General features: G+C 41.4%; 1 protein-coding gene across 1 annotated transcript in view; it reads left to right on the forward strand.

The window, feature by feature from the left end:
• PIP4K2A (phosphatidylinositol-5-phosphate 4-kinase type 2 alpha) overlaps nucleotides 1-17,080 on the forward strand; it is a 161,684-nt gene that overhangs the window by 91,118 nt on the left and 53,486 nt on the right. The window contains exons 2-3 of the mRNA XM_081131705.1: nucleotides 5,694-5,791; nucleotides 7,358-7,454. Of these exons, the coding sequence (XP_080987831.1) occupies nucleotides 5,694-5,791; nucleotides 7,358-7,454 (195 nt within the window). The remainder of the gene's footprint in view (nucleotides 1-5,693; nucleotides 5,792-7,357; nucleotides 7,455-17,080) is intronic.

Raw genomic sequence — 17,080 nt, forward strand, 5'->3', positions numbered from 1 at the left:
GAACTACGCCTGGCCGGGCTATTCCATTGCTCTTTATGGTACATTTTGTGTCCTCTTTCTGGCACACTCAGCTAGCAAAAACCTCAAACCTGACCACAGCCACCCTCACCTCTGCACCCGCACCCGCACCCTGAGGCCGACCCTGTTGGAATATCACTCCATGAGTTCACTTGGCCCCCTACAAATTGACCATCCCTGTTCTGCCCCACAGCCCAGCCCCATTTCTTCCAGCTTGTTCCCCCACATTCTGTGGTCACTTTCTCTGTGTTCTCCCTAAGCCTCTGAACCCCCTGGCCTGCTTCCCACTCACAGCTCATGGCCACGGCTCCTACTTCCCAGAGAAAGTTGGAGCCAGTGGGCTGGAACTACTGTCTTCCCTCAGTAAGATTTGGCCCGTTGCGCACAACTCCTGTCCATGTTCTCTTGTTGATAAGGACTTGCCCCCCAGAGCCATTTCCTTCATGTATGCTTGGATCCCCCCCCTCCCGCCTTCTCAGGAAGGGCCGTGGAAGTCAAAATTCTCTCTCAGGCCCTTCCTCCAGCCCTCTTCATCTCTCCCCTCTCCTTCATGTCCAGACTTCTTAAAAACTAGCCAGATTCAGTGTCCACGTTCTCTCACCAGATGACTCAGTCTGATTCCATTGCTCTGCTCCATCCAACCCCTCACGCCAAGGTCACCAAACACCTCCGTGTTGTTCAGTCCAGCAGACATTTCCAGGCGTCACGCCACTTGACTTCTGAGAAGCACTCAGCACTTTGTTCCATCTTGTTCTTGAATTACCGACTCCTTCATGTCCATGAGGTGACTCTGTGCCTTCGTTTCTCCCTCGGTTCTTCCCTTTCTCCTTTGCAGAATCCGCCTCCTCTTCCAGCTGTTAACCGTTGATGTTCTTCAAGAGGGCTTGCAGGCCTCCCTGTGCTCTCATCTGTCCACTCTCCAGGTTACCTCCTTCATGCCCGAGGAGGAGCTAATGTCTTACACACACATACACTCACACATTGTACTCCAGCCCCCGAGAACTTAAGATCCACATGTCCACCTGCCTACTTGAATCAACACTTAGGATGTCTCAGGAGCACATCAAATTGAACAAGTTCAAAACGGAACTCTTTTTTTAATTAAAGTGCTCTGTCTCTAAATGGGATCATGGTCTTTCCTGTTACACGGCCTGTGTTTTACCGCCTCAGTGTTGCTGGAACCTGCTTCCTTCATGGCGGCTGCCTCCACCCTTTGCCAGGTGCCTTCCTCCCTTGGAGCTCCCCAGTAGCCTCTTACAGCCCTCTTAGGCATGCTGTTCAGCCCTTTCCCATCACATGCCCTCTTGATTTCTGCACTCCTACCACGTTAACCTTTCATTTCTCCAGTTACCTGTGCCTCTTTTTGCCACTGGGCCTTTGTACCTGCGAGCCTACTTCCTGGCACCCCTCTCCACCTGCCTTCTCCAGTCCAGCCAGCCCCCCCTTCAGTCATCACTGCCTGGTCTATGCCTGACATGCTTGCTTGTAGCCTGAAGTTCTTCTGTCTCCTGACACTTGTCATTGTTGAAATGTTACGTTTGTGCAATTCTTCAGTTAATGTGTGTGCCCCTCTAGACTGAAAGCACCATGAGCGTGAACACTGGTGTTTGGGCAGTGCCCTACCCAGAGTGGACACTCACACATTGTACTCATGAAAGGAATCGATGTGGTAAATGCTCACGTTACACATTCCATCTTGGCTGAAAGCTTTTCATAATTTTTTCCATGAAACATTTTTCAGAGCAGGAACTATAAAGCAAAAAGGATTCAAAAGTATTTCTTTTCCTGCTTCCACAATGGGATTTGCTTTCTCATTAATTACTTGAAGCATGGATGTGATAGAAGAAATCATTATTTTCTTGCCAACTTTTTTCTGTCTAATTTAGTCAAAGCAATATGAAATTGATTACTCCTTAATTTTCCTTGCCACCCTGTAAACTTCCTTTGTTTTACTTACACTTTTATTTCTACAAAATATTGAAAAATTCAATATCATCAGCTTCATTCTAATTGTGCTTATTGTCACAAGACTTGGCAATTAGTTTTGATTCTCTCTTTTTTTAACTTTGATATTGCAGTGCTCGTATAAAGATGTAAATTTAAATTTTTCACAGATATACTTTGTGAATTATTTAATATTGTAAGATACTTGAGTAAATTGAATGGGAGAGATTATATGATTTTAAATTAGTCTAGAGTTTCGTTAAGTGGCAGTTTCATACATTTTTACTCACCACAACATGAAGGAAATTTTAATTAATACAGAACAGGCTAAATGTGATGTCTGGTTAAGTTATTACAATAATTTGATAGGAAGATAATTGTAAATTGTCCTTGCACAAATGCAGTGAATACAGAGTTATCCCAGGAAAACCACTTGCATGGGAAGGTGATATAGATCATCAGTTTTTACGAGTTAAGGATTAACTGGTGGTTGTAATTAAGGTTGTTTGGGGTATTATAAAGTGATTATAGGTTATAATGTACTGCAATGCATTTTAAGGTATTCTGATCATTTTATTACATAATTAGATGATATTTGCTGTTTTAAGCATCTGCCACTGTTTATATCTTTGCTTCCAAAACTGTGCCAAGGGGCCCTAGGGCATCGCAGAAAATGCAGCGGGAGTGCCACAGGGTATTGCAAAATTTCAAGGGTGATGTGGTGACACTCAATATCCACAAGACACCATGCAAACTACTAGCTTGAGGGAGTTCACAATTTCAACTTAGATTGTACCGCTTTCCTTTAAATGATGTGATATCTTTGAGAAGCCGGATTCTTAATAGTTGTATAAAAACAGGAGGCATCCATGAAAGTCAGAATGGATCAGGAAATGAGGGTGGTTTGATCATAAGGTTTGCGTTTTTGTGCAGTTCCCAGCACAACAGAATTATATACTAATTAGTATATGCATTAATCATATTAATTAAAATATTAATACAATATTTATTAAATATTAATATAAAAGGTATTTTATAAAATATGTCTGGTAGTTTGCACATATGTTTTTCTTTTTTTCCATAGTTTAAAAAATTATTAAAGTACTTAATTTTTAGAACAGCAGTTATTTAACATGATTCAAAAATCAAAAGCATAAAAATGAGAAGTCCCCCATCTGGGTTGATGGCAGCTCCATCCTTCTGGTTGCTCAGGCCAAAGCCTCTGAGTGGGTCTTGGCTTCTGTCTTTCTTATACACCACATTCAAGACTACAGGAAATAATGTTGGCTCTGCTCTCAAAGTAGATGGTCATCCTGGTCAGAACAGGCTATTTACACAGTTACTCATAACTGGTCTCCCTAATTCTGTGGCTCTGCCTGCCTCACCCCACTCCAATCAAGCTTCCCCCTCTAGTAATCTTTTGAAACCCTAAGTTAAGGGAAATCATCACTCTACCACCCAGAATCCTACAACAGCATAGAGTAAAAGCCAGTCTTTTCAGTGATCTCCAGAGCCCTATAGGACCAGCTTCCCTTCTCTGCTCTCAGCTCTTCCTATTCCACAGGTAATCTGCTACAGCCACACTGGTCTCTTCCCAAGCACACCAGGCACTCATGAAAGCTAAATCCCTTATCTCTTTCAAACCTTGGCCCACCCCAGCCTACCCTATTTTTAATGCATCAGTGATCCCCACCCACGTACTCATGGGCATGTCCTAGCTCTTTTATCCTGCTTTCTTTTTTCCATAGCTTTCTAACATAGTAGATAGTTTACTGCCCACATTATAATTTACTAAGTTTATTGTTTTATTTTCTGACTCTCCCCACTACACTATGAGCTTTAGGAGGACAGGCATCTTAATGTGTTTTGTTCAACAGTATATCCAAAGCAACTAGATGAACACTTGGCAGTAATAGGTGTGTAGCAAATATTGAATGAAGAATGTTCAATTTAAAAAATCTATATCATTCTTAATTTTTTTGTCTGTTTGAACTGTCAGTCAAAGCATACTCAAATCTTCCTCTATAACGATGGACTATCCATTTTCCCTGAGGTCCGAACAACTTTTGCTCTATACTTTCAGGCTAATTAGGTACTTATAAAATATGACTCTTATCTTCCTGGCTGATGGAACCATTTATCATTATGTAGAGACCTTCTTTATTCTCAGTAATGCTTTTATCTTAAAGTTATTAGTTTATCTAATATCAGTAAAGGTAAGCTAGCTTTTTAATAATTTTAGTACTATTTAATATATTTTTTCAGTTCCTTTTAACCTTTTTGAATTCTAATGTTTTAGTGATGTCCCTTGCATATAGTTTATAGTTGTTTTTAATTCATTTTGAGAATCTTTATTTTAACTGCTAGTCTACTTATACCTATTGTGATTATGTATAGATCCAGATTTGTTTCTATCATTTACTTTTTATATGTCCCACTTTGCAGTGCTTATTTTTTTCTTCTTGTGTTCTTTTTTGGTTTTGTTTTTTAAAAAAGAGTTTTATTTGTATTCTTACTGTTTGTTCTTTTCCACTAGTGTAGAGGTTATGTATTCTGATTGCCATTAAAATTTTACCTTAAGTTAACAACTCTCCTCCTGAACAATACATGAGCACTGCAACTAACCATCTGCTCCCCAGCTTACACGCTGTTGCTTTTCAGTGTTTATATCTGTCCTTTTTAATCCCATGAATTAAGCATTATTACTTTATATAGGCAATGTTTACTTACATTTATCCATGTATTTACCTATTTATTTGCTTCCTGATTCTTTTTGTATCTCAGACCTTCCACACTTTTTCTGAAGTATATCTTTAAACTCTAAGTAATATGCTTCTAAATCTTATAAGTTTCTTTAAATTCTGTTTTAGGTAAGTTGTCAGTTTTTGTTTATATGAAAAAGGCTTTATTTTGCTCTTATTTTTTGAAAGATAGTTTTGATGGATACACATACTCTATTTATATCTATCTATCTTTTTGGATTGATTTTAGAGAGGGAGGAAGGGAGAGAGAGAAAGAGAAACATCCATGTGAAAGAAATACATCTATTTGTTGCCTCCCACACACACCACAACTGGGAGTTGAACCTGCAACCTGGGCATGTGCCCTGACCGGGAGTCGAACCTGCAACCTTCAGGTGCACAGGTGGCTCCAACCAACGGAGCCACACCGGCCAGCGCTCTATTCATCTTTTATGTGAATTTTTTCCAACACTAGGAAACAATGAGCTCAATTCTGCACTGTCTTCCTGGAGATAGCCTCAGACCCCACAGGTTAAGGGCTCAGTCCCATAAGACTGCTCCCTTTTCACAGAGTCCACTTGCAAATCCAGGTTGTCACTTGTGCTTCTGGCTATCAGTTGATGTTCCCAAGGTTCTCCTCATGTTCAGTTTGCTAGAGCAGCTCATGGAAAACATTTACTTATATTTACCATTTTATCATAAAGAATGTTATAAAGAATCCAGACAAAGAGGTACATAGGGCAAGGCCCAGAAGGGTCCAGAGTGCAGGAGCTTCTGTCCCCCTGGCACTGGGCTGTACGACCCTTCTGTCGTGTGAATGCCTTCACCAGCGTGGAAACTCATCAACTCCTGTTGTTCAAAAGTTTTTACAGTGCTTAATCTGCTGCATACCCACTTCCCCATTCCCAGGTCAGTGGGTCGGGCTGAAAGTTCCAAGCACTTCCCACCTACAGAGTAATAACCTGTGCCTTTAATTTTATACTTTTCTAGATCAATGAATTGAGCCATGTTCAGATCCCTGTTATGTTGATGCCAGATGACTTCAAAGCCTATTCAAAGATAAAGGTGGACAATCACCTTTTTAACAAGTAAGTACAAGTACGACTTTTTCTAGAACTGATGTGGCTGCCTGGAGTATGATTTTTGTGAATTTCTGTAATCACATTATTTTTCAATGGGTGGGTGTAAAGTTTTGCTGATGAAGTTAATCCTGTGATAAACAGAACCATCTGTCATTTTCACAAAAGCAACAGCAGGCCTCCTGGGTAACATCCTTTTGCCATATGGCATATTATTCTCTATGAATAGCTTATATGTTAACAGTGATATTCTCATTACAGTTTAGATGTTTCAAGCTGCAAATTGCTTGGATTTTTTTTAGCAGCTATGGACCTCAGCTATATCTTACACAAAACTCTCATAGTGATTACTTTGTGAACAGAAATGATGACTTCATTGAAAAATTAAGAATTAAAGTGCATTTTTATAAACATAATTGGACACCATGTTGGGCATTAAGACTATTTCTCCTTCACTGGAATGTCATTTTAGACATCACTCTGGAGCCCCGTATATGGTAGGCAGTCCATTGAGAGCTGGAGATACAAGAATGTATAAGAAATGGCCCAGCCCTTAAGGGGCTCGCAGTCAGGCAGGTGGTTGAAAACTGACACATATACAAATTACATACTATAATTTAGTGCGCAAAGTACCACGGCAGAGGAGTGTGTGTGTGAACACAAAGGAGGAAGCAATTCTGAATGAGTGGGATGAACCCCAAAGAAATCCTACTCAAAGGATTAGTTCTGACATTTCTTAATGGGGCCATTGTACCACTGTGAAGCTCGGGTGTTAATTCTCCTCATAATACTGTTTAGAGGCTGACAGTTTAAGGGGACCTTTTCTGTGTGAATTTAGGTTGTGGTATTTATATAAAATATAAAATAGGTCATTCAGGGAGTGAGAGCAGTCCTGTTTGGTAAGCTTATATCCGCTAGTCACTAAGGATGAGTGTGGCCCTTCCCTGATGTCCACGCTCTTTGCTCTGCCTTTTCCTTGAGGAAGCAGCTGTGGCACGTGGTCAGGATTAAAAGATCATATAGGCCAAGTGCTCCTAGGTGGTGAGAGGACACAAATGTTATCACTCCGATCTTTCCATGCCCTGGAACTTAACTGTGGCTTGTACTGTTGACCCTTGAACAACAGGTTTGAACTGCACTGGTCCATTTATATGCAGATTTTAAAAATATGTACAGTACTGTAAATGTATTTTCTCTTCCTTATAATTTTTAATAAGATTTCTTTTCTCTAGCTGACTGTATTGTAAAAATACAGTGTGTACTAGACATAACACACAAAATATGTGTAAATCAACTGATTATGTTATCGGTAAGGCTTCCAGTCAACAGTAGGCTATTAGTTAACTTTTGGGGGAGTCAAAAGTTACATGTGCATTTTCAACCGCATGGGGGGTTAGTGCCCTAACGCCCATGTTGTTCAAGGGTCGCTGTAGTTGTTCTGGGAAAGGCCTCTGTGCCCTCTGCGGGGGGAGCTCCAAGCACTTCCCTGGCTACTCCTAGAACTAGAGTGTGGGATAGTCAAGGCTGGTTAACTCTTTGTGTATCTGAGCTTTATTCCACAATATGCTGTTTCAGAGAAAACATGCCGAGCCATTTCAAGTTTAAGGAATACTGCCCGATGGTTTTCCGGAACCTGCGGGAGAGGTTTGGCATCGACGATCAGGATTTCCAGGTGAGTTGCTTTTGTAACGTTGCTTCAAATGGGCTTCATTGTTCCATGCGCTCTGTAAAATAGGACTGACATTTTTGTCATTACAAGTAATTATATAATAGTAATTGTTATATTACATATTAATTTTCAATGACTTTTTCTGAAATAAAGAGTTCTTTCAGTTAGCAACCCCTATATAATATGATCTCAGTAGCTGATAGGAAAAGAAATTATTCTCTGGGAAGAGAGCAGGCATGTGAGAGTTTTACATATGCTCGCATTTCCAGCTGAAGGTGTTCTGCAGCAGAAACTCTTTTCGATTTCTGCCGTCAGATGTATCATCAGCCTGTGCAAGTGTGAATGTGTGCGTTGAATTCGCATTTCCTGTATTGTAGAGGCCACTTAGGAACCCTAGAAATTTATTCTTGTTGGTGCTCATTTGCTGCTTTTCAAATTGGAGAATACTGTGTCTTGCCCATAGCATTTTTGTCAGAGGCCATATTCTGGGCACTACATTGTGGCATGGCACAGTGACCACAACCTTGTCACCATCAGGAGCCCACCAGTTCCGGGAACGGCCTGTGAACAGACAAATGTGCACTGCTGCTTTTCTCCCCACATTTGCCTGGTTCTCAGTGTTGTCATATCTGCTGATCCATGGTCATCTCGCCTAAGAAGGGACCCTACACCGGTCACTTAATGTTTAGATAGCCAGCCAGACTCGGAAAAGCCAAATATATATATATTTTTTAGGAGCAGAAATCTATATTAGGAGATGCAGGGGCTACTTTCTGGTCTTTTATGACAATCTGTTCATTATACTGTGAGAGTACTGACTTATTCTAAATCCTTTAAACCTAGTAATCACTTCCTCTCAGTTGCCCTAAATGGGAAAGCCTAATTTATCCTGCATTAAGTGCCATATTGCCACCCTGGATGGAGTTACAAGTTGAATATTAGCACAGCTTACCCTGTATTTTCCCTTAAAAAGTAGGTTCTCTAAGGCAGTTTGAGCTTAGTACACTTTCCTAAAGATCTGTGGGCCTCCCCACCCTGCCCTGCCCCATGTTGAAGGTTTTCAAGAATTTCTCACGTGTGCACTCAGGCATGAGAAGCCTCCCAGCTGCCATGTTTTGAAAAAGCAACACTGGCCAGGCTGCAGGTGGACCAGGGTTGGGTGTCCACCATCGGCCGGGTTCTGAGCAGAAGCTCAAGTGCGCTGAAGAGGGCTGAGGGGAAGTGTGACATGGAGGATGTGGGCACTCGGTTTGTTTTTTAAAATTGCGGTGGAGCCAACAACGCTCAGGTTTGACCTTTATGTGTGAAGAGAAAGAACTTAGATCAAACTTAGACTTGAAATTTGCTGCTAAAAAAATAAGTCATTTTTAAAGAATAAATTTGGAATAGTAAAAAGGGTTTGTATAAAATAAAAAGCAATAATTCGACATTATTTAAGAACTGTTACTACATTTAAAGAGGCCATATGAAAATAAACTGAGTACTTTAAAAAGGAGTGAACAGCTGGTAACTAAGAGCTCCTGTGGCTGACTCTCCCATGCTAAACTCAAGTGTGTTCCTCCCTCCTTTTTTAAAAAAATGAAAATAAAACAGTTATACTCATGTTTCACAGAAACTGACTCTTGAGGACCTAAGCAATAGGATCTTGTTAGATTCCTCAATTCATTACCAAAATAAGGTCTAAAATAGGCCCATTACATCCTGAGTTCTGCACTGCAGCAGATAAATGTCAGTTTTTAAATTTCCTAAAATGACCACTTTAGTTGCTGAAACACTAAGGCACAAGCAATTTTCCATCCCTTTTCCCCACTAAAACCAAAACCATGTAAGCTGATAGTTAAGTAAGTGCAAATTGCTGAGTACAAACTTTGAAGGCAAATTAGGCAAGTGGAAGATGATTCACACTAACTAATTGGCAAGCCCGTTAAGCTCTTAGCATGAGAGCAGGATAGAGGAGAGCCAGCGTGAGTGTAATTAATCATTTGAACACCAGTCCTTTCCTCAGCTATGCCTGGTGCTTTTGGCATTTAAATTGCTGCTTTCTCTTTGGCAACTGTATTTTTATTAAGAAGAAAAAAAAGGTGGGTGTTCAAAGTAACTTTAGTAAATCAGAGATACTGGTTTCCCTCCCCAATCCTGTGTTCCTTTCCCAGTACCTGTACCTCTTCAAAAATTGTCAGCAGGAGCGGGACCTCTGAGTTTAAACCAAAGGCAAGATCGTAAATGCGGGGCTCAACACACTTTGTTGGCTACTTAGTCGGGAGGCAAGGAGGTGGTTATGCCAGCACTCTCCGTGGCTTCATGCCTCAAGGGCCCCTGCACAGTGCAGGGGTGGAGGCCGAAGTGCTGTGATCCTGGCTCAGCTGCTTGGCACCTCAGTGCACTGCTGGCCAGACATTTCATTCATCATGGCCAGAACCAGTAACAAGTATCAGTTGACACATGTAGTACCAAATTCCCAATCTGATTTGAAAAGTGGGATCAGTGACCTGGGGTCTCGTCACCTATTGAAGGCACTGCAAGAATTGCTAATGGGGACCAGGCCTTACACTGCTTTTGCTTTGCTGTGTTAATTTTTCTCAAGTGCTTGCATGTAGCAGCTTTAAATAAATGTGGCCATAAGGAGCTCCATTGTCTGGTTCATTTAGTATTCAAACCTTCATATTAAAGCTAACGAATAAACGGTCTTGACCTGCCTTGTGCGTGAGAGTGCCTTTTTCCTGCACCTGAAAAAAGTCATTATTGATCACTCTGATAAAAGCAGAGCACAATAATTAGCCTACCTCATTGACCTCTATCAGTGAACTTAAAGGAATCAAAAAGCATTCCTGCTGTCCCAGAAACATTTGTATCTTTCCTCTGGGTTTGATTTCTTGCCTGTCTTGTAAAAGAAAACTTCTTTTTCTCCCTGTTACAGACAAATTCAAGCAACAGTTCTAGAACATTCATCATTAATAGCAGTATCACCTAATATATATATGTAAACCTGTGTGCGTATGTGTGTGCACCCACACGTGTGCCCAGTGCTTCCAGATTCAGAACTTTGTTCAATTTATTAGTGCTCTTTAAATTATGTCATTGGTTTGTGATATGCTAAAAGTTGAATTGTGTTCTTCTGATCATTGTTGGGCCAATGCAACTTCCCCTTACCGTACTTTTAAGATGTCTTTCAAGATGACTGTTCTCATGGAAGCCTCCACTGTTACTGTTTCTATAGTTCTATTTCTGTGCTCTTTCTGCTGTCACCACGGCCACCTTAAGCTCCGGTCCCCCTTAGGGGATTTCATGCACAATTATCAACTCAGTGTGTGTTTCTTTGCACCTACTGCATGTCAGGCTCTGCTAGACATTGTGGGAAATGCAGAAGAAGGGTGAAAGAATTTCTCTTTCTTTTTTTATTAACTATTACTTGCCAGATTCCATATTAGATGCTAATAAGACTTACAGAAACCCAGACATCTGATTTTTAATGTTTTTCAAAAAAATCTGCTTTCCCGCCTCTCAGAGAATCAGACCCCCTTATAACAGGCCCCAGGAAGTTAAGTGGAGGCTTCAGTTAAAGTTTCTGAGTGCGGAAGAGAATTGCCCACCAGAAACCAAAAAGTTATGCAGGGTGGAGATGATGAAGATAAACCTAAGTACACCAGAAACAGCCTTCTTGTTCTTTGTGGAGGATAATATCATGTTTACTTTTCCTCTACCGTGTCTCCTGAATTAGAGTCCCTCATCATTGCCTTGATCGGTGTGGCTCTGTTGAAGCGTCGCCCCGTACACTGAAAGGTTGCGGGTTTGATCCCCAATCTGGGTGCGTGCAGGAGGCAACTGATCAGTTTCTCTCACATTGATGTTTCTCCCTCTCTGTTCCTCTGTCTCTCTCTCTCTCCCTCTGTCTGTCTCTCTCTCCCTTTCTCCCTCTCTAAAATCAATAATAAAAAAACAAGATCACTGAGGCGGTTATGTCTAGAATATGTAAAAGGGGTATACAGAAATTAGGAGGCTATGAAATCTCTCAGAAGTGAAGTAGAGGTATGAACCAGGACACTTGGTGCTGACGGGGTCAAGCAGAGGGCGTCTTGGGAGAAAGTAAAATGACAGGAGCGGTGGCTGATGGGCCACCGGAGCAAAGGGCAGGAGCCAGAGGGGTTGAAGCCTGAGACACTGAGAGAGCAGGAATGCCCGTCGCTGGAGGAGGGAAGTTTGCGGAAGAGGGAGGAGAGAGAGGAAGATGAAGTTGGTGTTTTAGCCTATTGAATGTGGAGGTGCCGGGGGTGCTTGTGTGAGGCTGGTCGTGGTGCAGTTGGGCGTTCCAGGTGGAGCTCAGGATTGGGAACTGGAGCCGAGGCCCAGATCTGGGAGTAATTAGCGCAGAGGTACTTGTCCCTCAACAATCTTACTTGTAATGTCACCACCTCAGTTGGCTTACTTGTTGAGCCGGATAAGCTTTTTTATTCCTTTGTAATTGTTGTCTCTTGGATTTGCTCAGCCCACTTCTTAAAAAGTTTCTCCTCATACCTGTTGGCCTCACTGGTTAGCTCCTGCGACCCTCAACATGAACATCAGTTGGAAACCCTGCCTGGGCTGAAAACCAAAGGAGCTCTGCTCAGATTGGACAAGTCTCTTGATAGACCTTTGGGAAAACTCCTGCACAAGTCATCAGCATCATAAGGATTTTCTTGTTCTTTTTTTGTTCCTTTTTTATTTATTTTTTAGATGTTCTTATTGATTTCAGAGAGAGAAAGGGAGAGGGAGAGACAGAAATATCAATGATAAGAGAGTCATTGATCGGCTGCCTCCTGCACTCCCCCTACTGGGGATCAAGCCCAAAACCTGGGCATGTGCCCTGACCTGGAATCAAACAGCCGTCTCCTGGATCCTAGGTCCATGCTCAACCACTGAGCCACACCGGCTGGGCTCTTTTTTATTTTTTAAATCCTCACTTGAGGAAATGTTTTCATTGATTTTATTTTTTAGAGAGAGGAAGAGAGAGAGAGAAAAAGAATATATAGACCCATTGTCTCCCATCCATGCACCCCTACCAGGGATCTAACCCTCAACCTATGTATGTACCCTGAGCGGAAATCGAACTCACAGCCTTTTGGTGTATGGGACAATACTCCAACCAACTGAGCCTTATGGTCAGGGCTGTTTCTCATGAGTTGAACTAATGACTGTCCCCACCATAGACTGCACCCTCCCCCACCATGTGGAACTCAGGCTTCCTGTTTGGCTGCATTTCCTGCCCCTGAACCTGCTTTGAGCTGTGACTTGTGATTTTCAACCAAGAGCCAGCACAGGGAGCTCCTGTGGCACAGGTACAGGCCACATTTGTTCATCATGAGTTTAAGCCAGGTCTCTGGCATTGTAACCTCAGTCAAGTAGCAGCCTGAGATTTTTAAGGATCTTATGGTGCTCTGTGAAGTTCATGCAACTCTGCTTCTCTCTCTGCTGGTCACTACCTTTCACGTTTCCTTCTTCTTTTCTAGGTTGTTTCATTATTGGTAAGTGTTAAATTGCTGTTATCTTGCTCCCCTCCATAACAAAAGCCATTCTATACCTGGGATTACAGCTCAGGCTTCCTTTGAAATTCCCCAAGAGCTTAACACAGGTCTTTGAACACAGTGGGCATTTAATAAATTCTTGATGATGATGTTTGAGTTAGCATGTTGGTCTTTACCTCTCTAATGGGGTCAGAGGACCATCTGTCCTCACTCAGATAACGTATGCCCAACACAAACCCAGAGAGCAGCCTTGTCTGGGCGGTGGCTCCTGTTCCTGGGTCGTGTGATTTAAGGCATATAATCATAATCCTGAGTTGTCAGCAGGGCAGCAGTTGGCTGCCAGATTTCAAGTCCATGAAATAGGTGGCCTGGATTAGGAAGAACATTTTCCTGGGAGTTGGGAGATTGGTTAAGTCTGGGATCTTCTGTGACTAATGCTGTGACTGATTCAGTCACTTAATCCTGGTAGGTTTCCATTTTCTCACCTGTGAAATGAGGGAGAGGCATGTGATGCTCTCTGAAGCCCTCAGCTGTGATCCATTATTAAGTCACCATGAGATGCCTGTCACTTAGGTTCTTGCCCACAATATTGACATGTTCCTTTGTAAGGTGGTGGCTTTTACACATTCAGGCATTGCAGCAATGATTTTAAGTGTCCATTCTGTTGACTAAAAATAAAAAGGGTTTTATACATGATTTTTGGCAGAAATGCAAATTCATATCAAAATGAAAAAAAGAGAAAATGTATATAAGATTATATGAGTAATTCAGAGAATCAAACATTCAAAATGTTTGGGTATTTAAAAAATGTACAGGGAACCGTTATGGTTACTAAATCATGGCATTTTTATGAGATACGGTACAGAAGATGGGTGGTAAGAATGAGCTAATTAAATTGACCTTTAAATTTCCTCTGCCCTTCTGGAGGCCTCACTAATCCTGGACGCCCCACTGCAAAAGCAAACATCTTCAGTGCAGACTTTTAGAGGATTGTGTGGGGGGAGAGGATAGCACCATTAATCCCTTTCTTAAGGGAGAGGACAATAAATTTCCAATTATAAATGTAAGAAGACCATTGAAGAGTGTGCTTCATCTCATTAGTGCCTTTATTTCCTGTTGAGGGCCGACATGGCAGCAGAGCTCAGACAAGCTGTTGAGGTTGAGAGGGGGAGGGCGTATTGTAAGACCAGTAATGGGCTTGGCTGTAGAAAACGGAAGTAGGGAAAAAGAAGTCTGCTTACCAAGGGGCGAGGTAGGCACAAATGGACTTAATTGTCATGTTCTTACCTGCCCTTCATCTGATAGCTTTGCCCTAGAGCTTTAATTTTTTGTCAAACAGTTTATTACATCCCCAACTCCCCAGCAAGCCTGAGCGCATCCTGAGAAGCCGTATTTGGGGGCTGTAACGTGTCCACTGCATTTAATTGAGTAGAGAGCACCCACGATGTCACCACACTCACCCAGAGACCGCCCAGGCTCTACAGCTGGCCCAGTGGGTCAAGGGATTTGCAAGAAGAATGTTTGGTCCAATCACAATCACAAACACCCATGTACAGTATGATTGCATTTATATGAAATATCCAAAATAGGCAAATGTATGTGAGATAGAAAGTAGATTAGTGATTTACTAGCTACTGGGCTGGGGGGAAAATGGAGATGACTGCTAATGGGGACAATATTCTTTTTTTTATTTTTTTTTAAATTTTATTATTGTTTAAAATAATATTCTTTTTATTCTTTGTTTTTTTATTGAAGTATAGTTGACATACAATATTATATTAGCTTTAGGTCTACAACATGGTGATTTGGCATTTACATACTTTAAGATGTGACCACCATGATAAATCTAGTAACCACCTGTCACCATGCAGAGTTATTACAATAATGACACATTCCCTGTGCTGTACACTACATCCCTGTGGCTTATAAATTTTATAACTGGAAGTTTGTACCTCTTATTACCCCCCACCTTTTTCATCCATCCCCCCAACCTCTTCTCCTTTGTCAGCCATCAGTTTGTTCTCTGTTTCTATGAGGCTGTTTCTGTTTTGTTTTGTTCATTTGTTTTGTCAGAGTTTCTTTTTTGAGGTGATAAAATGTTCTAAAACTCACTGTGGTACTGGTTGTTTAACTTTGTAAGTATACTGAAAGCCATTGATTTGTACACTTTGAATGGTGGATTGTATGGTGTGTGAATTATATCTCAGTAAGGCCTTTAGGAAGAGGAATGTTTGGAGTTTAAGGTTAGTTTATATTCAATATGAGACTTTCTTTTTCCTCCACCATTGACTTGGATGCCTTTTTCTTTTCTTTTTTTCTTTTTTAAATATATCTTGATTGATTTCAGAGAGAGGGAAGGGGAGGGAGAGAGAGAGAGAGAGAAATGTCAATGATGAGAGAGTCATTGATCGAGCCCATGACCTGGGCATGTGCCCTGACCAGAAATCGAACCCCGATCTCCTGGATCCTAGGTTGACGCTCAACCACTGAGCCACACCCAGCCGGGGGGATGCCTTTTTCTTGAGGGTAGGGAGTTATGATAAAAGCTTTCCATTTAGAACAAGTAAATTTAAGGAAATACACAGTTTTTAATATGAGACTATCAAATGTGTAGAAGAAAAGGGTAGCCAGTGAAGAGAGCACTTTTTTTGCAGTGTGTTTACATTTATCATTAGATTTTTTTCTTTAAACCAACAGCAAAACATCCATTTCCTAAGTCTCTACAAACCGACAGCAGTAACTATTCCTGAATACTAGTTAGAGCAAGAAGAAAACCTAGAGGCCATTAAGTCCAACTGTCTTTTTTTTCAGATGATCAGATAACAGAGTAAGCGGTGGGGGGTGGGGATTATTGAGAGGTCTCATTGCCCTTCATTTGACCTCTGACTCAACCTGTTTCTACCATGTATGCTGACATCCGAAATCCTGCAAAGGAAAGAAAGGTGATAAAGGCAGGCCCCGAGTGACTATTATGGGCAGTGAAGCAACAAGGCACTATCAGATTTCCATTACATCTATAATTTAAAGGTTGAATTAAGGCTCTGCATTGAAAGGGATTATGGACTTTGTGGTAGCCCAACAGGTTAAACAAATGACTTAGACTATCAGTTTCCAGGTTGCTTTTCCAAACCTCCATCTCTCTTGTCAAGCTCTCAGTCTCATTCAGCCCATGCCTACTCCTACTCACTACCCCCACCTCCCCCCAACACGCACATTTTTTTAAAAATATGTTTTTATTGATTTCAAAGGGAGGAGAGAGAGACAGAAACATCAATGAGGAGAGAATCATTGATCTGCTGCCTCCTGCATGCCCCCTACTGGGGATCCAGCGCAAGACCGTGACCTCCTAGTTTATGACCGATGAACACCACCAGCTGGGCCCACATGCACATTGTAAATACTCTTAAAAACGTAGGTGGTTATTATTGAGGGCTGTAGAAAACAGCCTGTAAAAGTGAAAGGGGAAAAAAGTATATAGCTCTCAGTTTTCCCTGAGTATAAACTGAGGTTTGGCCATAATGAGAAAAAGGGAATCTAGAACAAATTGGAAGAACACATTCTACAAATTCTTTATTTTTAAGTTACCAATTGACAGAATAATTTGTTAATATTGATCTGCATGTCTCATTATCTTCCAAGTTGAAATTTGCTTTTTATAATAACAGCTACAATTTATTGAGTACTATTATGTTCCAGGCACTATTATGGAAACTTTGTATAGTATCTCATTTAACCCCCAAGCAAACTTTTGATGATTATTATTATCCTCCCCATTATTACCTTTCTACAGATATGGAAACTGAGACACAAAGAGCTTAAGTGACTTGCCCAAAGCCACTCAGTCTTGACGTCTAAGGCTCCTGTGTCTAATGCCATGCTCTACTGCCTTCTGTCTTCATCGGCAGTACTGTGTGAAACTGGAAAGGTCACCAAGCCTCTGTGTATGGCCATAAGAACCTGAGAAAATATGAATTGACTAAATAAAAGTCTGAATAAACTACACTTCATGTGGAGAGATGGTTTTGATGTTCAGGACATACTGATGAGCAAATACTTAGTGGGTTTGTGAATGTTTTCTCTTTTGACAGCTTCTAGAATGGGAAGGTGTATTAGGACATTTTCAAAGGCCAG

The sequence above is a fragment of the Miniopterus schreibersii genome (assembly GCF_964146895.1).
Source record: "Miniopterus schreibersii genome assembly, chromosome: 1".
In the NCBI taxonomy this organism is placed as follows: domain Eukaryota; kingdom Metazoa; phylum Chordata; class Mammalia; order Chiroptera; family Miniopteridae; genus Miniopterus; species Miniopterus schreibersii.